This window comes from Stegostoma tigrinum, chromosome 14, assembly GCF_030684315.1.
Source record: "Stegostoma tigrinum isolate sSteTig4 chromosome 14, sSteTig4.hap1, whole genome shotgun sequence".
Taxonomy (NCBI): Eukaryota; Metazoa; Chordata; class Chondrichthyes; order Orectolobiformes; family Stegostomatidae; genus Stegostoma; species Stegostoma tigrinum.
Genome location: NC_081367.1, coordinates 27,270,078 through 27,297,489, shown reverse-complemented (window position 1 = coordinate 27,297,489; position 27,412 = coordinate 27,270,078). Strand labels below are relative to the sequence as shown.

Below are 27,412 nucleotides of genomic sequence, written 5' to 3'. Positions count from 1 at the left end.
TGTTGGTGAAGTGGATGAACTGTTCGAGCTCCACTTGGGAGCATGAGGCAGCACCAATACAGTCATCGATGTCCTGAGACAATATGTCCATCCTGGGCCTCCTGCAGTGCCACAATGATGCCACCTGAAGGTTGCAGGAACAGCAACTTGTATTCCACTTGGGAACCCTGCAGCCCAATGGCATCAATGTGGATTTCACAAGCTTCAATATCTCCCCTCATCCCCCGCATTGCATCCCAAAACCAGCCCTGCTCGTCCCCACTCCCTAACCTGTTCTTCCTCTCACCTATCCCCTCCTCCCACATCTAGCCACACCTACATTCCCTACCTCCTAACCTCATCCCGCCCCCTTGACCTGTCCGTCGTCCCTGGACTGACCTATCCCCACCCTACCTCCCTGCCTATACTCACCTCTACAGGCTCCATCCCCACCCCTTTAACTTGTCTGTCTCCTCTCCACCTATCTTCTCCTCTATCCACCTTCGATCCGCCTCTCCCTCTCTCCCTATTTATTTCAGAACCTTTTTCCCATCCCCCTTTTCTGATGAAGGGTCTAGGCGCGAAACGTCAGCTTTTGTGCTCCTAAGATGCTGCTTGGCCTGCTGTATTCATCCAGCTCCACGCTTTGTTATCTCCATAGCTGACCTTGTTAATTTTGAAGATTTGCAAAGTTGTTGCATAATGCCTTTTGTCCTTGAGGGCATAGGCCTGCTGAGAGTATCCTGCCCATGTTCCTCAAAATAAATGGTTGCCGGCATGATTCAACATGAAGTAGCACAGTATTGAAACTGTGACAGCTAGCCTTGTGATCACATGCAGGGGGAGGAGTGTCCTGATAAGATGCTTTTGAGAGTCCTTTATACTGACTTTCCTCCCTGTTGATGCCTGCTGACACTATCTTATCTCCTTGAGTGGAAAGGGCACCCTGGACTGAGTTTAAAGACCCTCATTTCTCTTATGTCTTTCCACTGATGCTGAACACCTGTGGCTGGTGTGGAGGTTCATGTGATATATAGGAGACACTGTGTGTCGGATCTGGCAGTAGCCATCTTGGCATGGAGACTGCCAATTGCAAGTACCTATGATGCAATGCTGCTAATGTCAGTAGATTCCTCCGTCCTGTGAAACCTGTCTGATGTTCCTGTACAGATCTGTGCATTTTGATAAAACTATTCATGGCCAAGAATATGGGCTTGTCTTTTGCCTGGTGCTGAGTGGGTACTTGGCTTCTGGCAGTCTTCTGATTGCTGGAATCTCAATGTTTTCTCATTCAGTGGCATCAGGAATGTATCAGTGGTGTGCTCCAAGTTTAATATAGCTAGTGAACTCACCAAGATGAACATCACAGCTGTTGAAAGTTGCAACTGAAAGCTTTGCTAGTGCATTCGTTGAGGATTGAGTGGCTTTCTCCTCCGAGGTGGAATTGAGGTTCTCTCCTGCTGACATGTTTCTGATGGAGTTACAGTGAATGCCACTAGGGTAGAGAAGGAACTGGTTGTGTAAGAGTATGAAAGCTTTGCATATTAAGAATAAATTAGCACAGATGGTAATATGAGAGCAATACAGCACACCTCTGTGGAGTACACGGGAATGTTTTATTATGTTGAAGGTGCAATACAAATTCATATTGCCCTGCATTTTTAACATTAAGCAGGCATCATTGTAATAAATCTCTTATTCTGAAATAATAATTTTCGACTCTTGGAGGATTATAATACCATTTTTAACGAAGATAATCATAAACTTAATCCAAAGAACATTAAAAACTTGCACCATTTCAAAATGTTGTTTTTATTCTTTCTCTAGCTGAAACCTTTGCTCTCTACTGGAACATTCAATGCTTTGGAAATGTTATCTTTATTTTGCCATTTTGGTTTTGAACACATCATTTCTGTTTAGTTTTCCGTCATCAAAGACCCCTTCTGCTCTGGTTATGATTTCTTCCAACTTCTTCCATCAGGCAGAAAATACAAGGGCTTAAACACACATACAGTTCTTCCCCGCTGTTGTTAGACTTTTGAATGGATCTCTCAAATTTCAAATCAAAAATTGATCTTGCTTTTTGAAAACTTTCTTTGCATTAGTAACTTTGTATTCCTCACTCTGTCCAGTCACCCTATTATCTTTGTGCCTACTGCATGGCTTGATACTGCTTCTGTATCTTATGGCCTAATGCTATTTCCTGATCAACATCTTGACTGACAGACAGTAACATAAATACGTAGCTGAAAAAAATAGAGAATTCAGGATTGTATTAGGACTGGTTTTGAATAAGGCTGTTCTCCAGGTATCTGTCTGTGCTCATGTGAAGTCCAAACTGAGTCAAATTTGGGAGGGTGTTTGCCTCTGATAGTGAAGAATATGTGTGAACCTGGGATAGAGGGTATTTTGTTTTGTACAATTAAGAGTGATGTGACTGGAGTTGTGTTTGTAATGAGGATCTGAGAACGTTGCTATGATGGCTCAGAATGGGATGGACAGGGTGTGACTTAGGAGAAGTGTGAAGGGATTGTTTTTGTTTGAGGCATTGGGATTCTGGTCTTGATTGGAATAGGAATGTAAAGAGCCAGGTGGGGATTCTTGCCATGATTGGGATTGAAAATCTAGTTGTGATTAAGAAATGAGGGGAATATATGTTTATTGCCATGGTTGAGCCTAAGGAAGATCTAGTTGTGACTAGGATTGGGGTGGTACTAGGTCCAAATATTTTTTATATGTTTCCAGCGAAGTATTCCTCGCCCACTATTATGCATGAAAAATTAATTTTAAGCTTATCTACTCCTAACAGACTTCATTATGTATCTGATTCAGGATGCAGCTCCTAGCAGCTTTTGTCCCAATGTCCTTTTCAGGCTTTTAGTTTTCAGGCTTGTACACAGGGGCTAATAGCATCTTTATATTCAATCTTCATGTCTGAATAAGGACCCTTCTTCCTTTCTGTGGAAACGTACTTAATCTGAGGAAGGGTCTTAGCCCAAAACGTCAGCTTTCCTGCTCCTCTGATGCTGCTTGGCCTGCTGTGTTCATCGAGCTTCACATCGTGTTATCTCAGATTCTCCAGCATTGGCAGTTCCTACTATCTGTGTAACACTTTAGAAGCTTGTATTTAAATAGGTTTAAAAAAATTGGAACATTGGTAAGTTGAAGGTTTACCTATGATATATCCATCAGTCCACTGCACAAACCAATCTCCATTTACAGCACTGATCTGTTATTTGATTTGTTTCATGCAGTTGTCTTTCACTCTGTTCAGATTATCTCTTCATGCATTAGATTTTCAGACTCAGTGAAAAATTAAGTTATATCAGCTGAGGTGATCATGAAGATCTCATCTTCTCACCCTTATCACTCGCCTGAGGCCTGGTGACCCTCAGGTTATGCCATCACCAGTCATCTCTCTTGAATGAGAGAGTAGCCATTTGGCCCTTTGGGACTATGGTGACTTTACTGGAATAATAAAAAATGAAAAATCAAGGTACATCAGAGATTACATTTGAGCTATTTGAGGAGATAGTAATACAAGTTTTTTAAAAAAAGCTTGGTCAAAGAGGTAGGAAGGTTAAGGCTAGAGGCAACAAATGACACAGATATGACTTTCATTAACAAACATAGAAAAAAATCTGGGTCCTGCTTTGTATTTTTAGTATGTTTTTATGGCAGGAAAACAAGTCATGTTAAAATTTGGAAGTTTTCCAGGATTGCATGTTCTTAAACATACTGTGCCTGATGTGCATGCCCTGAATCATAATTAAACGAGATAAATCTTGAATTTTTATATTGAAAGACAAATGTAGTGTGAGATTGGACTTTTCTCTCAACGTAATTTATTCATGATGATATTCAGCTATTTAAATTAATTAAATTGGGTTTATTCTAATGAGATCAGGATGATTCTTGGATCTAACTTGTCATCAACAAAATTGCAAACATTGTACACATTTTCAATCCTCTCTTTTTGAAAATGGTGACAGAGACAACATCAGGCTCAGAGAGAGAGACCAATGACCAGAGTCTATCACAAAGAAACTGGCCTGAGATAGTAAGAACTGCAGATTCTGGAGAATATGAGATATCAATGTGCTGAGCTTGATGAACACAGCAGGCCAAGCAGCATCAGAGGAGCAGGAAGGCTGATGTTTCGGGCCTAGACCCTTCTTCACAAAATTTCAGAAATTCCTGAAGAAGAGTCTAGGTCTGAAACGTCAGCCTTCCTGCTCCTCTGATGCTGCTTGGCCTGCTGTGTTCATCCGACTCTACATCTTGTTATCTCAGAAACTGGCCTGATGCAGTTTCAACTTGTTTGCAAACTGAATCAAATTTTGCTGATCTATAATTATAGGAACGTTAATACATTTTTCTCAATTGTTATCCATCCATTTTTATGCTTTGATGCTGATTTTTGTCTAAATGGGGTGGTGAATATAGGGGATTCCACGGAAGTCAGTTCTCCCTTTATGCCTGTATGCCCTGTTTTAGCTTCCATTCAAACTTGGTGCAGATGTGAATTTTATTAGCCCTTCCATATTTAGAAGGAAGTATTGTGGGACTGCCTTCTGAATGCATGATGAAAAGCTTGTGAATAACTTTATTTGCTTCATCAGAACTGCAAAAATTAGCTCTAACTATTTTGTGAGCACTGGCTAATTCACATTGGAATGACAATATAACCTGCTTTGTCAATACTTGCACTGATTAGCAACCTTCCATCTGCGTGAGATGATGGGAACATAGCCTTAGAACTTTGGTGACAACAGTTGAGAACCTGTCCGCACTTTTGATGGTTGAGAAAGCTGCTTCTGGAAAAGTAAAACCTGCCATGCATGAAACTGGTCCAGGAAATTATTTGTTGAAATTTTGTTTGCAAGCGTGGCACCTCTTTGAAACTTCTGAAACTGCATGCAGTGTAGTGGTGAATCTTGCACATTACTAGTTTGCCATTTGCATCTATGGTCAGCTTGTTTTCCGCTTGTCATGATCAATATCGACGACTTGTTGTATCATTTTTTGGCAGTATCCTCGAATTGGAGTTTTGGGTGCCCAGCTGGTCTCTTTGAATAGGCCAGGTGTCAGTATATCTTATCTTTGGGCATACTCAATGGTCACCTTTTATTCTGCATACCAAAGTTCATGGTGTCTCTTTGCTTCATGAGCCTTGAAAGCTTATTTTATTTGTTCTAGAAAGGATTGTTTTGGAACTGAATTTGACTTGCCATTTAAATAGGCAAGTTGTGTTGAGAAATTGATAAGATTGAAGATCAACAAATCCCTAGGCACCGATAATCTACATTCCAAAAAACATGAGGCAGTGGCTGGAGAATTAGTGGATGCATTGGTGGTCATCTTCCAAAATTCTTTAAACTCTGGAATAATTCCTACAGATTGGAAGATAGCTAATGTAACTTAGCTATTTAAGAAGGGAGATGGAGACAAAATGGGGAAATTATAGACCAGTCAGTCTGACATTGGTAGTGGGGAAATGCTAGAGCTCATTGTAAAATATTTGAAAGCTGATCACTTGGAAAACAGTGGTAAGATCAGGCAGAGTCAGCATGGATTTACAAAAGTGAAATCATGTTTGACAACTCCACTGGAATTCTTCGAGGAGGAAACTTTCAGAGTTGATGAGGGAGAGCCAATAGATGTAGTTTACTTGAGCATTTAGAAGACTTTCAACAAAGTTCCACATGAGAGATTAGCACTTAAAATGAAAGCACGTGTGATTGGGAGTACATCATTCAAATGGATAGAAAATTAGTTAGCAGACAGGAAATAAAGTTAATAATAAATCACTCCTTTTCTAAGTGGCAGGCCATAACTACTGAGGTGCGGCAAGGATCAGTGCTAGGACCCTAGCTGTTCACAATAAATATTTATAAATTAAATGGGGGAACTAAATGTAATATCTCGAAATTTGCAAATCACATGAAGCTGGGTGGGAGGATGAGTTGTGTGGAGAAAGCAGAGATATTTCTGTATGATTTGGACAAGCTGGGTGAGTGGATAAATGCACGGCAATTGCAGTACAATGTTTCCCACTTTGAGAGCAAAAGTAGGAATATCTAGATAGTAGTAAATTGAGAGAGTAAATGTGTCTTCTTATACCAGTTGCTGAGGGTAAGCATGCAGGTGCAGCATGTTGTGATGAAGGCAGATGGTATGTTGGCCTTCACAGTGAGAGGATTCAGGTACAGGTGGAGGGATGTCTTGCCGCATTTTATAGAGGTTCGTGGCAAGACCATACCTGGAATACAGTGTGCAATTTTGGTTGCCTTACCTGAGGAAGGATGTTCTTGCTTTAAAGGGAGTGCAGAAAACGTTACAAGACTGATTCCTAAGATGGCAGAACTGAAGTATGAGGAGAGATTGAATTGGATAGGATTATATTTGCTGGAGTTCAGAAGAATGAGGGGAGGATCTCATAGAAATCTATACAATTCTAACAGGATTAGATGGGATATATGCCGGAAGGATGTTTCTGATAACATGGGAGTCTAGAACCAGGGGTCAGAAGCAAAGGTTATAGGGTAAACCATTTAGGATTGAGATAAGGAGATATTTCTTCACCCAGAGAGTGATGACCCTGTGGAATACGCTACCACAGAAAGCAGTTGACTTTAAAAAGGAGTTAGATGTAGTACTTGGAGTTAAAAGGATCAAAGGATATGGGTAAAAACATGACCAGACTATTGAGTTGGATGATTATAATGAAAGGTGGAGCAGACTGAAATAGGCGAGTGGCCCACTATGCTCCTATTTTCTCTGTAAAATTCAGTCTCCACTCTTACTGGAAGTGGCCTAGGTTTTCATTTTCTGGAATAAAAACAGAAATTGCTGGAGCAACCTAGCAGTTGTGGCAGTATTTGTAGAGAGAGAAAAAGAATTAACATTTTTTGAGTTCTGTAAGACTCCTGTGTTTCTTGGCCCACGGAAAGTGCCATACCTGCTGAGATTCTCCTGCATTTTCCGATTTCTATCATCTGCACTATTTCACTTTTTTTGAGTGGCATCCTCTAGATTGTGTTGTAATTATAAAAGGACACTGAAAGATATCATTAGCTAAATATCAGTAAGATGTTCTCTTCCCCAGTTTCAATAGATATTCTGTGTGACTGCTATTCAGTTTTTTACAGTTTCTTTGATGCCACTCTGATGATGTTATATTAAATGGTAAGGTAATTTGTTATGATGGATTTCCCACAGGACTTATGTGATAGTATCATTCTTTTCATAATAAAAGAGAGCAATTTCTCAATTTTTGGAGTTTTTTTTAATATTTGAAGTGCTGAGTCAACTGTAACGAGGACAGATGTCTCATAGAATTGATTATGATTGCTTCCAAAAGATAAGACGTACTCAGTGGAAGAAAAATTATTGTGGACTGACAGCAAGAAAATTAAAACACATTGTGACTCAGCACTTGTTTCAGAACTCCGATTAAGTATATGACAACTTAGCTTTTAGTATTTTATGAACTGAAAGCAAAAGATCTTTAGAATGCTACTTCATTTTCTATTTTTCTTTAATTTTTCAATATGAAATGTCGTGCTCCACCAGTTTCTTCCAGTGATTTGTGAAATGCTGTCATAGGGATTTATTTATCGTGCTCATCTCTCACTACAGTTCATATCATTTTGTTATGATTCACCATCAAATCTTTTCTTTCCTGTAGTGTCACTTTCGTTTATGATTTGATGTTCCCGTTTTTAACAGGATTTTGGCTTCATTCTCTGGATTCAAAATATCATCAGATCTCATCACAGCAAGCATAGTTCTCTCAGGAATTCACAGAATTGTTCATTATGGATATACATTATACCTAAATTGAACCAGTTTCTTATTAAATATAGCACATTGTCATTTGAGATCATTAGTAAAATGCTAATTTCCTATCGTACATATGAATCAATTTTTTAAATCATCTTATTATGCCACCTTATAATTCCAAAATTGAATTTTGTTTTCTATAACCATCAATCAACCATTTATGCTTTGAGTTTCTTTGTGATATTTAAATCTTCCATAGCTTGAAAATATGTCTTGCAATACTGTAAAACTGCAGAAACATTTACAAATTCCTAATAGCTTCATTAGGCTGGTGGATGGATGTTTCAATACGCATGCAATAAATGTTTGAATGATAATATCACATGGTATAATTTCTAGGTTTGCACAAGTGCTAAAGTAATCACAGGTTGAGTCAACAAGGAAGAACCCTGAAGTATGACTAGAATATTGCTGTGAAACTGTTTAATCTTGCAATAACGAAAGAGAGTTGTATTCATCATTTGGACTGGTGAAAATTTGGCAATTGATATCTGAAACTGTGTCAGCAGTCTCTGGTCTCAATATTAGAAGTCTGTGTCAGCACACTGCACAATCAGTGTTATGGTGCTAAGGATTTACACGGAATTTGATTTTCAAGCTGCCAAGCAGTTCAGACAGCTATGAGGAGCTAACTCAATCCAGCTGGAGTGCATTGTGTAGCTGCCTCAAGCACTGATTTATAACCTTACTATCCAAGATCATCACCTCATCCTGAAAACCTCCACCATCAACACTCCCTTCTGACACAGTATGTAAACAGTGGCTGGAGAAATAGGCACATTGACAAATGGGGGAGGGGTTTCTGCTGAACTAGAGAGAGTCACACACCACTAAAGTAATTACTGCCTGAAGAGTTCCAGATCTGACTTGCTCTGCAAAGTTGTGTACATTTTTTTCTTCAAATATATTTAAGGTAAAGGAGCTGAATCGGCAGAATATTGCTAAGGAGGCCATTGGTTTATATATCATTAACTCTTTCATAACCTACAAAATTGCTGCAGGGCCTGAAATACATAAGCCCTGTTTTCTTTTATTAAACTCATGTTCGTTTTATAATGAAGATGTTATATCACACTATATAACTAATTTCATTGGGAACTAAATACATATTGTACTTTTAATAGTTTACTATGCTTGTTTTGTTGTGTCTGAGTTCTTTCACTTGTCTGCTGTTAAACATTTAAATTTTTTTCAATTCACTTATTTAGCAATTTGCTTTTACTTAAAATGTGTTCATATATTAAAATACTACTTCAGTTTTTGCCTGTTATAAAGTATGTTTTTTTTTTAAAGAGTAATCTTCATTGCAATATTAACTCTTTTCCAAAGTTGGCATGAATATACCTTCTTTCTTCTGAAGTGTCAATGAAAGGTTGAAAAGAAAGCATCTATATTTAAAATTTAAGGAAATTTTATATTTCTACATGAAACTGAAGTATGCAAAGAAGGGAGGAATGATGTGTACACTTACAATTAGACATTCTTATCTGTCACTATAATATTCTTTACGTCTAATATTGAAAAAGCAGTAATGGTTTAAATCCAGAATCTGCATTATGGAAATTTGTTCAAAATAGATTTATCAAACATTTCCTAGTGATCAACATGGGCAACTTAAAAGTAGGTTTTCAGAGTTGGAGGGTTGATTTCTTTTTGCCTAGCCCTCCGCTGAATGCAATTCAGATGGAGTGCTTCCAAAATGTGCTCACCAATAATTTTGACTTTGGATGATATGTATGTTGTGGCCACAGACCAGGCACATTTGGCACCTGGAACTGGATACACATCAAGTTGGAGGAGGGAATTTCTCTGCCAAACCCTGTAATAATTTGAAATAGAAACCATTGATAAACATGGTTGCTACACAGTTTATTTAAGAAGTGCCCACTAATCATTTGGAGTGAAACTGAGCCTCCTGTATGGTGAAAAAGTTGTGAGTTTATTGCCATAGTAAATGCAGTTCCATAGAGATCTCCTGTGACAACGAGAAAGTGTGGAGAAACAGAGCAGGTCAGGGAGCATATGTTTCAGGTCTTTCTGCGATTGGGCAAATAGGAACAATACTATTAAACAAGAGAGAATTCAGAAAAGATTTGTTAGGATGTTGCCTGGAATAGAGGGCTTGAGATATAAAAATTGACTGGAAAGACTGGGACTTTTTTTCACTAGACATTAGGAGATTGAAGGGTGACCTTATTGAGGTTTATAAAATCATGAGCATTGATAAGGTGAATGACAAGAATCTTTTCCCTCGGGTGGGAGAGTTCAATATTAGGGGATGCATTTTTAAAGTGAGAGGAGGAAGATTTAAAAAGGACATGAGGGGCAAGTTTTTTACACAGGTAGTCGTTCGTGTGTGGAATGAACTGCCAGAAAAAGTGATGGATTCACGTACAGTTGTGATGTTTAAAAGACATTTAGGTAAGTTGGTTAACAAAAGTTTGGAGGGATATGGGCCAAGTGCAGGCAGGTGGGACTACTTTAGTTTGGGAACACGATCAGCATGGGCCACTTGCTCCAAAGGGACTGTTTCCATGTTGCATGATTCAATGGCTCTATGAGAGATGGAGAATTTTAAAAAGTGTCACAGAATCCATTCTGCCAGTTGTATTGTCGCTTGCTATGTTACAGGATGGATTACCTAAAAACCAAACCAATGCTTCATTTATGCACTGTACAATCTAATGTTATGATGATCTGACTCTTCCTACCGAATAGAAATATGCACAGGACAGCTGTCTGCCAATACCTTGCATTATAAATACCTGTGTGCAGATTGAGAGGGATATGGGCCAAGTGCAGGCTGGTGGGACTGTTTGGGAACATGGTCGGCATGGACTAGTTGGACTGTATGACTCTATAACTCTATAACTGATGTACCACCCAAAGATAAATACCAATCAAATGATAGTTCATGTTCACTTAAGCATTAGAGGTGGGCAATAAACCATAAACAACAGGTTCTCCCTTCTACCTTAACAATGGAGACAGTGAGTCTGTTAAGATTGAAATTATTCCCATTAGATATATCAATTTATCACGTGGATCTTAGATTCAGAGGGGCGTTTTGAAACTAAAATTAATTGGTTTATGTCTCCCACTCAGAACTACCAGACAGCCCCCAGACATGCTACCATATTGGGAACTAGATTACAAGGAATTTTATTTGCATTTAGGTCTTGTATGGATTGTTTCCCACAGAAACAGTTGGTTGAAATTAGCTTAGGAGTAGTTTTGAGACAGGCAGAGAGAGAACCTGTGTGGAGCTTTGAAACATCTAGAACCAATGGCAAAGGGCTAACTCAAACCAAAGATTTTTTTTCTGATTTGGAGTCTTTAAGCAAGAATACGCTGAGGCCAAGGCTTGAACTAACGAGCTCACATTTGTGAGATGTTGGATGTAGGGTGAAGCTAGACAGATAGTAGTGAAAGGATCATCAAGAAAGCTCATGCCATATCCCCTAAGGGGAATATGGAGTAGAATCAGGGAACATGGCATGCCTTGGTTTGGTCCCAGTAGAATCGAATGAGAAGTCATTTGTTGAGATTTTCAAACTTAAAGTATATGTTTATGAAATAAAGTGTTAAATTAGCAGTATATTTTGTTTTACGCTTGAATGGAAGAATACTTGAAGTTTATCGCTTTCAGTTAATAGCTGGGAATTTAAAATTTCTTGTAAAGTTATTGGTCTCTACTGAGACTGTGACACTTACATTCAGATGTGAAGGATTGTGAACTTCAACAACTCAGAAGTATCAATGTAACTGTGGATTTTTCATCTTCATCACTGCTCATTGTCCACATCATTTTATCCAAATTCGTCTGTTGGCACATATTCACAATTCCATCCAATCTTCCCTTCCCTGACTCTGAATGAGCTATCGTTAAAGGCTTCAGTTTCATCTTCTTACACTCCTACCTCAATGAATTTTGATTTTACTAATTTTACATGAGCTCCTGTTCTGTTGCCTTCTCTTCCACGACACTTCTTTGAGTCCTCTCTCTTGTACACTTTTACACATCCCCAGAATTCTCCCTACTCCTGGGCTTCTTCTAGCATCTTACCTTCTCTGTTTTTTTTCCATTGAGAACTGCCTGTGTGATATTGATGTCTCAATTCCTCTTCACATCTCACTTTCTTCAACCTGTCTATCTATGTACTTGCTACACTCCATCCTGTTACATCCAATTCTAACATTGTCATTCTGATGCTTTTGTTGCCTGGCAAACAAATCTGTCCCTTGCAAATGAGCAAGTGCTGACAACCTGCCATTTCCTCCTACTTCCCTGCACTATGACCATAACCAAACATCAGACAGGTCTGACATGTTAATTCTGTTTCTCTGTCCACAGATATTGCCTGACCTTTTGAGCATTTTCTAACATTATTGATCTTGATTTAGATTTTGAATATTCACAATGTTTTGTTTTTGCAGTTCTTTTTAGTGTCCTGTTCTGTGACATAGTGATTGTTGCAAATTTTGCCCTGGTGATAACTCTACACTTGACTTTGGCAAAGCACATTTAGCAACAGGTTTTCACGAAGAAAGATTGCTAGTACCTTGAGCTTGTTCTGTATTTACAAATATGAATGAAGAAGCTGTTTTAAACTTCTCAGGTTGTCTCCCAGGAACTGTTGTGACATTACATCACTGACAATTACTCTGCAAATTACTTTAGAGAGTTTAGTTGACTGCTTAGGTGATTTTCAGAACTCAACCTTACTGATGTGATCAGTTCTTAGGAAACAAGAAAACAGTTGGCCCAGAGCATAAGGTCACCTGTACAGGAAAGAAGGAATCACGGGACCTGATATCATTGGACTGATGAAGAAAAGTCAGGGATGTGAAGGGCCTCCCAAACTCATTTAAATACCTGCTGTAAACACTCATCTGATAGCCAGCCATATTGATTGCCTGAGTATCTGGTCGGAACATAGAAAATTGGCAGAAGAGTTCAGCCAGGAACCCATGGATAGTATTCAAGGTTCCCTTCATTTAGTGGGTGTAAGGCTGCAAGTGGGGGATGAATGTGATGGTTGGCATGATTGAACTGGTGAAAAGTATTTTGCTGTGACTGGGGACAGAAAGGTAGGAGTGGGAGGGGGATGGGGTTGGAGATTGACTTGCAACAATTTTAAGGGGGGATCGTGCCCCAAGGAGTTTAATGGGAGGTATTTTGTCACGATTGGGAGGCTGCAACTGGGGTGTCTTGATACTGTCGTGGTGTGAGAGATAGCTTGTCAAAATTGGGAGTGTCAAGGCGTGACTTGATGAAATTGGACAGAGTGATTGTCTAGATCTAAGGCTTGCCAATCCCTGATCAGAGTGATGGGAATTGTCTGACCACAAACAATGATGCAAGAGAGGCATACAGGTCTGCTTTCAGGCACAGAGTTGACTCTCTTGGACCATGAGAAAACAAGAACAATTTTCATGAATTTTGCGCTTAAAACGTCATAAACCATTTCATTGTCTTTCACAAGAGAAGTTTCAACCTAAATCTGAACAATACATTTGGAACTTTTGTCTCAAGGTTCTGCACCATATATATGCGTTTAATCTGTCAATTGGGAGTGAACATTATTTGTGCCCCACAACCCACTTAAGCTTGAGCTTGAAATTGCAGATCGGGCCTGATTGCATCATCAGACACAATGTGCATAACCTAAAACAGGACCAGCTTCTTTTCATGCGAGCATCATGCACACATCACGAGTGATGGGTGACTATCTGCCTTTTTTTAAACTTCCTTTCAGGTGCACTTTATGGCTGTTGGGTACAATTAAAATCTACCTCGGTTCTGTGGATTTATATTCACCTAAATCTGTCACAAAGCTTGAATCAACTGTATTGCGATTCTTGTCAGGCTTCGAAGTGGAGGAGGGACCTTGACATTCATTTTGCAGCATGTTATATTTAAAAACAAATATATTTGATGTTAAAGATGTAGAAATGTAAGAGACCAAGCACATTAAGAAGTAGTTGAATTCACTTCCTCTTATCCAGGACAAAGAAATCGGACACAAGTAATACTATTCCTTTCGAATGACTGAACAAAATAGAATCTACTTCCTTCTGAGTCTTAATCTTCGGTATCATACTGTCACACAGTTTATTATTTTCTTCACATCACTCCAGCATTGTCTTTGCCTTAACTGCAAATAGATGTTAATTGTACTTGCCTTTATCTTAATTTAACCAATTTTATTTGAAAGCTCCATAACACTCTTTCCTTTCTGCAGCCCAAAGTAAATTTGAAGATGTCTTGTTGCTTTTCATTTGTTTAATCGAGTGTTTTGTAAATCTGACCTATTCCAGTACCACAGTGGATAAATATGCTTCCAAATGTAGTGCTGATGAATAGCAAGTGGCAAGGTCCCAGGATCGTTCTCCGGTTTTGCTGAGTTAGCTGATCTCACAGGATGTTAAATTGGCCATGAGATCCCTCAGCTACAAAATGGCAAAAAGTTATAATTTCTCCTGATTGTCCAGTAATCTGTGTTGGAAATTCTGTATATGATTGTTTGCTCAGGATAAAACTAGACTGAGCTGTGCTGTTCCCTCACGACTCACTGTCAGTACTCATTCACAAAGAATGCCTGAGGTACTGAATTCTGTCACCCATGTAATCATATGCTAACATGAAACTGTTGTATCAGCAGAGGTTAGCAGAAGATTGAAACCTGTATATCTACAATACATGTTGCAAAACTCTTGTTGATTATAATTAATTTGATTCCTGTCAGTAGGTGATGTATTTGGGAAATTTTGACCGAGTTGAAACTGACGCAAGTCTATGTTTTTCTCATTATCCTTTTCGAACTTGTTGAGACAGTTATCCTAAAAAGCTGTTTATAGGCAGCTGTACCAATTCCATTGTGACATTGTCATTACCATAATAGCATGGAATTGGCTTGAAGTCAATATCCATGATGTGAGTCTCTTTAATGGTTGAATTCTGATTTTTTTTAACTTTTCCGCCAAGTGCTTAAAGAACTAGGCTATTTCCTGTTTCCTGTCTACTGTAAAATAAATTAAGTTACAAAACAAAGCATTAGGTGAGCAATAATCCAACAGTAAGGTAACTTACTCAGAGATCATTAATTTTTGCTTTTAAAAGATCTTTCGTAGTTTTGGTACATAGCAAGGTATTTTTCTTTTGTATCTTTTTCACAATTGCATTAAAATATATTTTGAAGTTTAAAATATTTATTTGCAATGTCATGTACCCAGATACTAGATACAGACAGTCCTTGGGTTGCAAATGGGGTGCAAATGTGTTTCGTTCCTGAGTCAGTTCATAAGTCGATTTGTATGCAAGTTGGAACACAATGCAAGTAGTCGTTTGTAGGACAGTAAATGGCCAAATGTCAGATCTTTAAAATTGCAGCAATGCATGGGATCCCATTTGTAACTTCAAGCGCTTGTAAGTCAAACATTTATAAATGAGGGACTCCTATATACAGAATATTCATTAAGAAGAATGGGCAGCATGGTGGCACAGTGGTTAGCACTGCTGTTTCACAGCGCAAGGGACCTGGGTTTAATTCCAGCCTCGGGCAACCCTATGTGAGGATTTTTCACATTCTCCCCATGCCTGTGCTGGTTTCCTTCTGGCGCTCTGGTTTCCAAAGATGTGCAGGTTAGGTGGATTGGCTGTGCTAAATTGCCCCTAGTGTTCAGGGATGTATAGATTAGGTGGGTTATAGGGGGGTGGGTCTAGGTGGGATGCTCCAAGGGTCGACGTGGGGCCAAAGGGCCTGTCCCCACACTGTAGGGATTTTATGATCCTATGAAGAAGCTATATGCAATGAATTTGACTTTGACAAGAATGCGCACTTGTGTGCGCCTGAATGCTATGGGCTATGACAGGAGAAATGTGGCAGAATCTGATATGACCTTAAGTGAGGCCTATCTTGACATTGTGAATAACTCACTAGGTCTTTTAACTAAGCTATAGTTACTGAGGGAAGATTATTGGCAGTGAAGAGTTCCCTATTAAAGGGGATTGTTCCTGACCTTATTAACTAGATATCTGACATCACTAATATGCAGCTTTTGATCTTACCACCTACCGTGAGCAAACTGGATGCCAAGAATTGTCATCATGGAAGTCAGTGTGCGGGCGGAGTGTTTGACCACACCTGGTATGTTTGCCTGATTTGCCAGGGGCTGAAGGGGAGAAAAGTGGATGGTTGTAGGTCTATTTGTATGGATTGGGTGGAGACTCAGGGAGATGTGAAACCTAAGAGGTTCGTGGGGAACGGTATCAAGAAGGAGACCTGGATGTTTGGGTCCTCACTGACAAGTAGGGCCAGAGGTTGTAATCCACTGCTCCAAGTGAACTCACTGTTACCTTCCATTTTGCTGGAAATTGAAACTGTGCAATGGCAATGAAAATGGCAGTGACTGCAACCTGAGTGGGAGGATAAGAATGTGACATTATTTTACAGATATTTGCTAGAACTTTTGATTTAGTTTTGAGAAGTTGCTTAGCACACAGAGTTATACATTTTTGGAACTTACCCAACAGATTTAAGACAATGGCATCATTTTGCAGAGGATTGCTAGAAATATTGATTTTATTGCACAAATGTGCTTATCTAACCGAGCTCTGCATTTTTAGTATAATATACAACAGATTTTAAGAATGTGTCAGCATTTTGGAGGTATTTGTTCGAACATTTGGCTTTTGTCTGCAAAGTTTCTGATCTAACTGAATTATGCATTTTCGTTATGTTGACTTTGTTGTGCAAACCTGCTCACCTCACCAAATTATGCATTTCAGTAAAACATGCTACTAATTTTGGAAGAGTTGCAAGGAAGCTTGATATTGATGTGCAGACTTTCTTATCCCACCCAAGGTATAGATTTTAGTATCATATAGAATGGACTTTTAGAACATGCCAACGTTTTGGAGAATTTGCTATACAGTATGATTTTGTGATACAGTGTTACTTATCTAATTAATGTGTGCATTTTAAGCAGCAAATTTGAAGATCATGTTCAGACTGGAGGCCTATCCTGGGCCCACTGTTGTACTTCATTCATATAAACAATCTGGATGAGAATTTAGGACTGCATGGTTAGTAAATTTGAGGATGACACCAACATTGTTACAGTGGACAGGGAAGAAGGTTATCTAAGAGTAAATGGTCTCTTGATCAACTGGGCCAATCGGCTGAGGAATGGCAGATGGAGTTTAATTCAGATAAATACGAGGTGTTGTATTTTAGTAAGACAAACCATGACCGGACTTATACAGTTAACGGTAGGGCCCTGGGGAGTGTTGTCAAACAGCGAGACCTAGGGGAGCAGGAACATAGTTCCTTGAAAGTGGTGTTACAGGTAGACAGGATGGTGAAGAAGGCATTTGGCACTCTTGCCTTCATCAGTCAGAGCATTGAGTACAGGAGTTTGGACATCATGTTACAGCTGTACAAAACATTGGTAAGGCCACATATGGAGTACAGCTACAGTTGTGGTTGTCCTGCTGTAGGAAGGATGTTATTAAACTGGAAAGGGTGCACAAAAGATTTACCAGGATGTTAGCGAGGCTGGAGAGTTTGAGTTATAAGGAGAGGGTGAATAGGTTGGGACGTTTTTCCCTGGCACATAGAAGGCTAAGAGGTGACCTTATGTAGGGATGCAGATAAGGTGAATAGCCAAGGTCTTTTCCCCATGGTAGGTGAGTCCAAAACTAGAGGGCATAGATTCAAGGTGAGAGCAGAAAGATTTGAAAGGGACCATGGGGCAACTTTTACATGCAGAGAGTGGTGCGTATTATGGAACAATCTGCCAGACGAAGTGGTAGAGGCGAGTATAATTACAATATTTAAAAGACATTTGGTCAGGTACGTGGATCGGAAAGGTTTAGAAGGATATGAGCCAAACACAGGCAATTGGGAAGGGCTCAGTTAAGGAAGCCTGGTCAACATAGATAGGTCAGTCCGCATGGTTTGTTTCCATGTTGTGCGACTGTTTAATTATAGCTATGACTCTATGAAGTATCTCAGCCTGGGACAGGAGTGTAAGATCCACAAACAGGCCTTTTTGTGTTAAGAACATTATATACAAACGCATCCAGCGTACGATATACAGACATATGGGTTCTCTAATTCCTAGCAATCCTAATCCATTGGCCTCTTGACCAGACACTGCTGACAACTGCATTGATATCAGCACTTCTGCACACGAAGGACAGGGAAATATTATGGATATTTAACCAAGACCGGCAATGGTACCAGTGGAACCCACTGCCCTATAGTACACCTTGTTCCTCTTGCCTCCACTTGTTGGAGCAAGCTCTCAGCATAGACATCAATCCATGGTACTCTCCATATAGACATGAAGTTGAGTATCATAATGCCACAATTACATTTGCAACTAGACAGAGACTGTCATTAGGATCATTTAAGTGGCTATTAGATAGACATATGGATAATAGTATAAGGTAGGGGTAGAGATTAGATAGACCTTAGGTTTAGGGTAAAAGTTCAGAACAACATTGTGTTCTATGTTCTATGTTCAAGCAAACAGATTTATTGCAAAACTATTAATACATACAAGCATGTAAGACTATATATACAGTACATTATCACCCAGACCACCGGTGTGCCTCCACAAACAATGACAGAATCAAACAGAGTCAGCATGAATTTAGAAAAGGGAAATCTTGCTTGACAAATCTTTTGAGGATGTAACTAGTGGAGTTGATAAGCAGAGGTCAGTGGATGTGAATTACTTAGACTTGCAGAAGGCTTGACAGCGGTCCACATAAGAGATTATTGTGTAAAATTAAAGCACATGGGATTGGGGGTAGTATACTGAATGGATAGAGAATTGTTTGTAGGCAGGAAAAAGAGTAGGAACAAAGACAATTTTCCTGAATGGCAGCCAGTGACTAACGGAGTACCAGAGGGATCAGTGCTTGGACATCAGCTATTCGCAATATATAGTATTGATTTAGATGAGGGGATAATTTTAATATCCCCAAGTCTGCAGATGACACAAAACTGGGTGGGAAGGTGAGCTGTGAGGAGGATGCAGAGATGCTTCAACTGAGTGAGGGGACAAGTTGAGTGAGTAGGCAAATGCCTGGTGGATGATGTGGATGAATATGAGGTTATCCAATATGAAAGTAAAAGCAGGAAGGAAGATTATTGTCTGAATGGCAGTGACTTGGGAAAAGGGGTGATGCAAGGAGACTTGAATGTCCTTGTACACCAGTTACTGAAAGTAAGTGTGCAATTGCAGTAGGTGGTGAAGCAAATGGTACATTAGCCTTCATAGCGAAAGGATTCGAGTACCAGAGCAGGGGTGTCTTCCTGCAATTGTACAGGGGCCTTGGTGAGACTACTGCAGGAGTATTGTGTGTAGGTTTGATTTTCTTTGTTTGAGGAAAGATATTCTGGCTGTAGAAGGGTGCACCAAAAGTTTACTAGACTGATTCCTGAGATGGCAGGACTGACATATGAAGAAAGATGGCATCAGTCAGGATTATATTTATTAGAGTTTAGAAGAAGGAGGGTGATGCCTTCAAACCTGTAAGATTCAAACAAGACGAAAAGAAAGTAAATGTAGGAAGGATATTTGCAATGACCTGGGAGTTCAGAGCCAGGGTCACAGTTTAAGGATATGCGGTAGGCCATTTCAGGCTGAGGTGAAGAGAAATTTCTTCATCCAGAGACTGATGAACCTGTTGAATTCTCTGCCACAGAAAGTGGCTGAGGCTCAAACATTGAATGTATTTGAGGAGAAGTTAGATTTGGTTCTTACGGACACAACGATCAAAGGGTCTGGGGTGAAAGCGGGTGCAGGTTACTGAGTTGGATGATCAGCCATGATCATAATATAAGACAATGCAACACAGCACAGGAACAGGCCCTTTGGCCCACTAACCTGCACTGAATCCTAATCCTTATTTACACACTCTACTTGTTCTCGTACTTGGTTTCTATCCCTCCTTTCGCTTCTCATTCATGTGTCTACCAAGATATACCATAAATGTTGCTAATGTGCCTGTTTCCACCACCTCCACTGGCAGTATGTTCCAGGCATCTATGACCAACTGTAAAAACATTTCCCTGCACATCTCCCGTAAACTTTCTCCCTCTCACCTTGAACCTGTGCCATCTTGTAGTTGACCGTTTCATCCTGGAAGAAGCCTCTGACTATCCACCCTATTTATTCCTGTCATAATTTTGTGAACCTCTATCAGGTCACCCCTCAGCCTCCACCTTCACAATGAAAATAATCTGAGTTTGAATGATAAATGGCCAAACAGGCTTGGAGAGTTGACTAACCTATGCCTGCTCCTTTTATCTGTTTCTAGATTTTTAAAATTTTGTATTAATTGAAGAAATAATTTAATCTTTAATTATTACCCATATGTCATGAGTATGAAAACTGCATGCCTAAGATGTTCCTTCTACTTGTCCTGTGCTATGGTAGTTCGTCAAACCTGCATATCCATACATGTATGCATCATAATGCTCTTTTTTTTATTGCTTTTAACATAAAAGAAGTTGTATGATGAATGTGACATTTATTTTTACTGGTGCTACATTTGTTGTTCGATTTGTGAGTTTTATATTTGCATTGTTTGTTTCTTGATTTTTATTTCATGTTTACTTTCTACTCACTTTCATAGACCAAACCCCAGCTTTATGATCTGCTGAACTGTTCCAGTTAAAAAAAATTACCATGATGCAATGCATAAATCTAAGTACCAAAGAATGATACAGTGTATATCCGTAATTCCAGTGCTGTGTTGCCAGTTTTGCTATCACGAGAAAAAAAAACAAGCATTGAAGAAAGAACCCATTCTAAATGTATGCCTAGTAGAGTAGCAGCAAATCAAAGATTGTGCAGTATTTTCACACTGAAATTACACTTTCCTAATTTTGAATGAGGAGAGTAACACTTGATGAATTAATTTCATGTTTTAATAGATGTTTTAGCTTCTAATTAGTTTTAAAAGTTAATGTGACTGTGTGTGATACAGTTACAAATCAAGTACAGAGTTAAGTAATTTTGAGTATAAGTTGCCAAAAACCATTCATTTAACTGCTAAAATTTATCTGTAGGTTGAAGATATGTGTTTTGAACAATACTTTCAGGAGAGAAAATATACAAAATGTTTTATTGTTGAGGCAAATAACAGGGTGAAGAGATCTATAGTAGAAGGGTGAGGAATGCCAAGATACTGAGAAGGGCTGCAAAACAAGATAAGAACCAAAAGAACTGTGGATGATGTGAATCAAGAACATAAACAAAGTTGCTGGAAAAGCTCAGCAGGTCTGCCTGCATCTGTGGAGGAGAAAACAGAGTTAATGTTTCAGGTCCGGTGACCATTCCTCAGAAGGTTCTGAAGAAGGGTCATTGGACCTAAAACGTTAACTCTGTTTTCTCCTCCACAGATGCTGCCAGACCTGCTGAGCTTTTCCAGCAACTTTGTTTTTGTACCTGTAAGACAAGACCACTGAAAAAGCATAGCTAGAAACATAAAGCAGACCACAAATAATTCTTTGTATATGGAAGGAGTAAAGAAAACATGCAAAGGGAAATTAACCAGCCAGATATGAAAAATGGAAAGTGATATCTGAAAAAAGGGAAGTTACTGAGGTACTTAACTTCTCCTATTAAATAATACTCACCAAAAACACGAGGGAAAAAGTGCCATGTTTGAAAGTTAAAGGAAAATAGGATTTTCTTCCATTACTGGCTTCCCCAATAATAATTGATATTGTCTCTTCAGTCTCCAAACTTCCTTCTGCCTATGCTGCTTCAGCTTCCTTGCTAAACCACTGTTAATATGAAATTGAAGTGCTATTGTCATGATATTCACCCAATTGAAATAAATGTATGAGGCTTCTGCTTATTTTATATTTTTTAATCAACCTAGGCAAAGATGTAATTACATACCTCTGGAGCATGTAGGACTTGTGATACGTTATACATTTGCCAACTTCTTTGGTTCCAGTCAGAAATAGCCAGTATGGTATTTGTGGGGAGAAGAATGCTGCCACCATACTTTACTTGAGTGTATCCAAGGATCTAGTTGATTATGAGCCTTAACACGAAGAGGATCTTGTTTTAACAAGTTGTTATTTATTGCATGATAATAACCAGATGGAAGTTACATTAGTTCATTAGACATAGTTACTAAGACTCTGAGGCGACGTGTGGATATAGGTGTTTATCCCACTAGATCCTAAGATGCTCTGCCTTGTCCTCACTGAAGCTAGCCATTGTCAGATTGGTTAGAGCTCAGTACAGTCTCTAACATTAACCCTCTCAGAACCATAATCTTACACAATAAGCAAGTCTGATAAGGCAAGTAACCTGTTTGCTTTTAACTGCCAACCCACTATATATTTTTATAAGGTGAAAAAGCTTAAAATTTTTACTCATGTCAATAGGATCTTCCATATCATTCACTCATAGCAAAAACAGGACCAAAACCATGAAAACTAATTTCTTTCCACTGCAAAGCTGTTTTTTTTTCTCTCCTGCAGTTAAAATCCAACCTTGTTGCTTGTAGTGATGTACATCCTTATCTAATTTTTTTTCTCTCCTTTAATCATTCACGGACTGAGGGCATCGCTGGCTAGGCAGCATTTATTGCCCAGAGGGCAGCTAAAGGTCAGTCACACGTAGTCCTGGAGTCACATGTAGGCCAGACCAGATAAGGATGGCAGTTTCCTTCCCTAAAAGGCATTAATGAACTAGATGAGTTTTTCTAACAACGGACAATGGATTCACGGTCATCACTAGATTCTTAATTCCAGATATTTATTGAATTCAAATTCCACCATCCACCATGGTGGGATTTGAACCCAGGTCTCCAGGAAATTATCTGGATCTCTGGATTAGAAGTCCAGCAATAATACCAGTAGGCCATCACCTCCTGTATCTTACAGTAACAATTCTAGGTTTGGATAAATTAAACCGGTTTAACTTTAAGTTATTGTCCATGATATAGATACGTTCAGAGAAACTAACATGTTACATCTGTTCTTAGTATCATAATTACAAAGTGTTGTACCATAAAGTAGAATAAGGAATTATTTTACTTTATCATAAACTATAGCTCTTAAAGTGTTGTTCTAGAAACACACCGCAGAGAAAACATGTATAATAGACATCTGCTAAAGTACTTTTGATGGAGTAAACCATATCAAGTTGAATACACTGCCAAACAATCACAGTTATTAGAAGGATTCCACTATTATTGATGCTTTAGAAATACTTCTTGGTTCATTAACATATTAAGGATAGTATTTTGGAAGCTTTCTCCTATCCACAACAATGTTATTTTGACTGTACAAATAGCCTGTGGCAGAGAAAGAGTTAAGTTTAAAATCTCCCAGAAGCTCAGTAGCCGCCAGCCACCTACTTATGTACAGTGCTGATTCCCTTACTCAAAGGTCATCAGATAAATGTCAGCTGTATTTGTGGTGGAAGAATATATGGAGGCATAGAGAAATGTAGACAACAGGAAACTACTGTTTCGTTCCCTCAGACCAGCTTTTCAGATGGCCTGAAGGAACTCAATTTGTTCAAAAAGTTTCAGAAAAGTTCAGATGCCTCATTAATGAAGGTCAAATATCATAACTGTTGATTGTGCAGTAACATAGCACAGTACAGTGTTCTTTTTGTGTGAGAGTGGAAGGATACATTTGATTATGGGTTAGATAAGTTATTGATTAAATTAGACGCAAAGATTAAAATTATAGTAAGGACATTACAGCTGGAGATGACGCATCAATGTAATAAATTGCGCGTGATTGTTCATATCTTCTGATGGGAAGATAGCTATTGCAACAACAGTAATGTCAGGACCTTGCAGACATCCCGATGTTGTTGACCCCCTGGATATTTTCCTTGAAGTTGGACCTTCCAATGGTCAATTATAAGCACCTGGAAGCCTCCAATAAAGTCCCCAAACCTGATTCAGATTCAGACACTTTGGAGTCTTTCCAGCTTTCCAACTGACTTAGTTCAGTCAGCCAAAAACAGTTAGAGGGATTCTATGACCTGCTAACTTGTGGGTAGCTATTAAACTGACTCCCCTAACTGACTATCCCCTCCCCAAAACCCCAAGCGAAACCAATCCCCTACGTCTGATCTACCCGCCAATATCTCACCACCGACCCCCTATCCCCTGACACTCCCAAAAATATGTTTGTAGTTTCAACACCATGCCACACCTCTGCTAGCTGGTTAGATCCTGGCCTAGACTGCACTGCCCCAGCTGGGTGAGCTTCTTAGCCTGAAAGATCATACAGTTCTCTAGTCAACTTCTTCAAAGATAAGCCTTTGTTTCTGTCTTGTTTGGGTCAGAAATAAGATTTCTGGTCCCAGTCAGAAGATGAGAGTTAATAATAGTTAGTACATTATTCCACTTCTTGTATAATATTGGCTTCTATCACTGCTACCTATCAAACTGATATTCCAAATATCTCTCAACTAAAAATAAATGTATTTAAACTGTAAAAACTATAAACTATAAAAAAAGGGGGTTTTGGAGTAATTTAGCAGATCTGGCAGTATCTATTGAGAGAGAAGCAGACTTAGTGTTTCAAGTTCTCAATTACCAAGGGAATGAAAGATTGCCAGGGATCCTAGAATCTCTATAGTATGGAAACAGACCATTCGGCCCAACAAGTCCATACTGACTCTTAGAAGAGCATCCTACCCCCCTACCTAATCCCTGTAAACCTTAATTTCCCATGGCTAATTCATCTAACCTATACATTGCTCGACACTATGTGCAATCTAGCATTGCCAATCCACCTAACCTGCACATCTTTGGACTATGTGAGGAAACCAGAGCACCCAGAGGGGACCTATACAGACATGTGAAGAACGTACAAACTTCACGCAGACAATCACCCAAGGCTGGAATTGAAACAAGATCCCTGGCACTGTGAGGCAGCGGTGTGAGACACTGAGCTGCAGGAATTTAGAGTTGAGGTTAAAATCAGATCAGCCTGATCTTACTGAATAGTGGAGTGGGCTTAAAAGTCTGAATGGCCTACTTTTGTAACTTCTTTGTATATTCATGTATCTAGTATGATTCTGTTCAGAACAAGACTGAAAATGTTAACTGTTTCTTTTACCACAGATGCTGCCAGATATGCTGAGTCCCTCCAACGTTTTCTGTTTTCATTTCAGATTTCCAGCAACCACAGTATTTTGCTTTTATCCATTAAAAGTAAACTTGGGATTTAAAAAGATGATTTAAATGACTGGCTATTTCTGACAATTGCACTGTTTAATATAACAGTAAATCTGGTAAATTAACAATTAACAGAAACTTATATAAATGTAAGAATAAATTGTAGTTGCAAGACTATATACTGAGGAAGGGAATAATCCTATTTATGATACACTTAACAGAGTCGAATTGTTTAGAAAATCTATAGTTTGAGGAAAATGCATTAATAGGCTTGCCTGAACAAGCACTTAATTTTTGCTGTAAGAGTAAACACACTGTCAAATCTTTTTGTTTTGTACTCATCAAGACAGAAGCAAGAATACCAGATTTTAAAGGCAACAACAATTTATATATAATGAGAAAAGAAATTTGTCGTCCTGATGATGATGATGATGATGAGTGCACGATAAAAAGCCTTCAATAGCATGCCACTTTTTAAAGCAATATTCAAGTTTTGTGCTGATCAACTGTATGAGCACTAAATTGTTAATAAGTGTTTTCAATACAAAAGGTAAATGCCATGAAAAAACAGAAAAGGATTTTATGTGGTAAAAGGAAACTGCGCACACTGTCAGCTAGCATTGGGGCTTGCAAGGGAATTTGAATGATCAGTCAGGTGATGGAAACACAGTCAATGGAGCAGGATGACAGTTTCACAGACAGGAATTTAGAGGGCATGACAGAAGAGAAATGAGGGAAAATAACAGGATTAGAACGTCCTGTTGATTATTGGTGCCACAGTACATTGCGAGTAGATATCATCTAGAAACTTGATCAAGTGGATTGCCCTTGTTGCACTCGCTGCACAGTATGTTTAGCCTGTATATCCCGCAAAAGACTGTGAGTCGACTCTTAATAGCAATATGAAATGATCTTTATTGTTTATGACACAATTAATACTGTACCAAGGGTTATGCTACCAACTAACTATTATTAAGATAAATCTGAAAATTAATATTGTGAATCTAAGTCAGTATCTTGTATTTTAACTTAACTTGGAATGATCAAACGCACTACACTAGACTTTGGCCTTGATCCACATGGCGATGGTCATCTGGTCTTCCACTTCTTATGGTAGTTACTCTTGAGTTACCACCCTGAGGGTACTCCTGCAGTGATTCTTATCCTGGGAAGCTTCCGCACCCCTTTGGGAGGATCTTTGACTCCCACCAACAGGTCAATCAGGAATTGATTACCCTGATTGATCAGATCCAATCAGGCAGTACCATGTGGATAGTGGGGTGGCCTTTGATCCTCCATTTCTGAAAGTGTCAGGGGCATGTAAGTCAAGTAGTCTTCCCAGATAAGAGTGTGAAGTGTCCCTTTGTTCTGGAAACAACTCAATATTTCCTATTATCCTGATAAACAGGCTTAGTCAATTTGCTGTCTGTAGCTGCAGCCTGTCAGTCTGGGTCTGCAGCTTGCTTATTTCAGTATCTTACCACAGATACTTTGGCCAGTGCTTGTCCTTGATTTCCTAACATGCCTGGTGTATTATCTGATTCTGCCATTCTGAGTGGCCTGCCCGGCTACATCTTGTCCCTGATGGTGGGGAGCTTCCTGAATGTTTTTGGGGTTACATCCATCCAGGTAAATGGCAAGTATCCCTGACTTTATTTATCTTGTAAGCCATGAAGTGTCAAGATGTGAACCAGCCATTGATCAGCATCCAAGCTGTACCTTATCCTTGTTGCCATAATATCGGTGTGACTGGTCCAATGAAGCGTCTAGGCAGCTATTATCTCTAAGACGTAGGTTTTTTGCAACTTACTCAAGGCAGGGCTGTTCAAGATCATGGGGAGATAACTGAGCCTCGTCTTGCTCAATACGGTTATGATGTCACTCTTGGGTGGAACAAATATCGCCTGACATTATTTGTGACACTTATTATTAATGTGTTGTTATCTTATGTAAATAAAGCATCAATTGCATACCCAAGCAATTGATTTTCCCTGAAATATTTTAAATAAAGCGTAATATGGTTTTATTGTTGCAGTGGTCTTATGCACTTGAAAAGCCAAACACAGGAAGTGTGTTCAACATTGCTTGGTCAGTTGATGGCACTCAAATAGCTGGAGCTTGTGGTAATGGCCATGTGATCTTTGCCCACATCATTGAACAGCATTGGGAATGGAAGAACTTTGAAATCACATTGACCAAACGAAGATCTATGCAGGTATAGTTTCTTGAAAATCAAATCCAGTGGGACTAAATAATGAAAGGGATTTTTTGATTTTCAGAGAAATGAACGAATTATATTTAAGGGAAAGGCATGATTTCTTGTCAGTATTGTGGGGGAAATCTTCTTGTACTTTAAAAGCTTTGACTGAAAGGTTCCAATTACACATGTGGCCATTGTGA

At 39.1% G+C, this 27,412-nt stretch overlaps 1 protein-coding gene across 6 annotated transcripts in view; it reads left to right on the top strand.

Annotated features, from left to right (window-relative positions):
- The window catches only part of ift80 (intraflagellar transport 80 homolog (Chlamydomonas)), a 197,562-nt gene that overhangs the window by 99,974 nt on the left and 70,176 nt on the right, over positions 1–27,412 (top strand). For all 6 annotated transcript variants that reach the window (XM_059651065.1, XM_059651064.1, XM_059651062.1 and 3 more), the window contains one exon: positions 27,048–27,227. In XM_059651065.1, the coding sequence (XP_059507048.1) occupies positions 27,048–27,227 (180 nt within the window). The remainder of the gene's footprint in view (positions 1–27,047; positions 27,228–27,412) is intronic.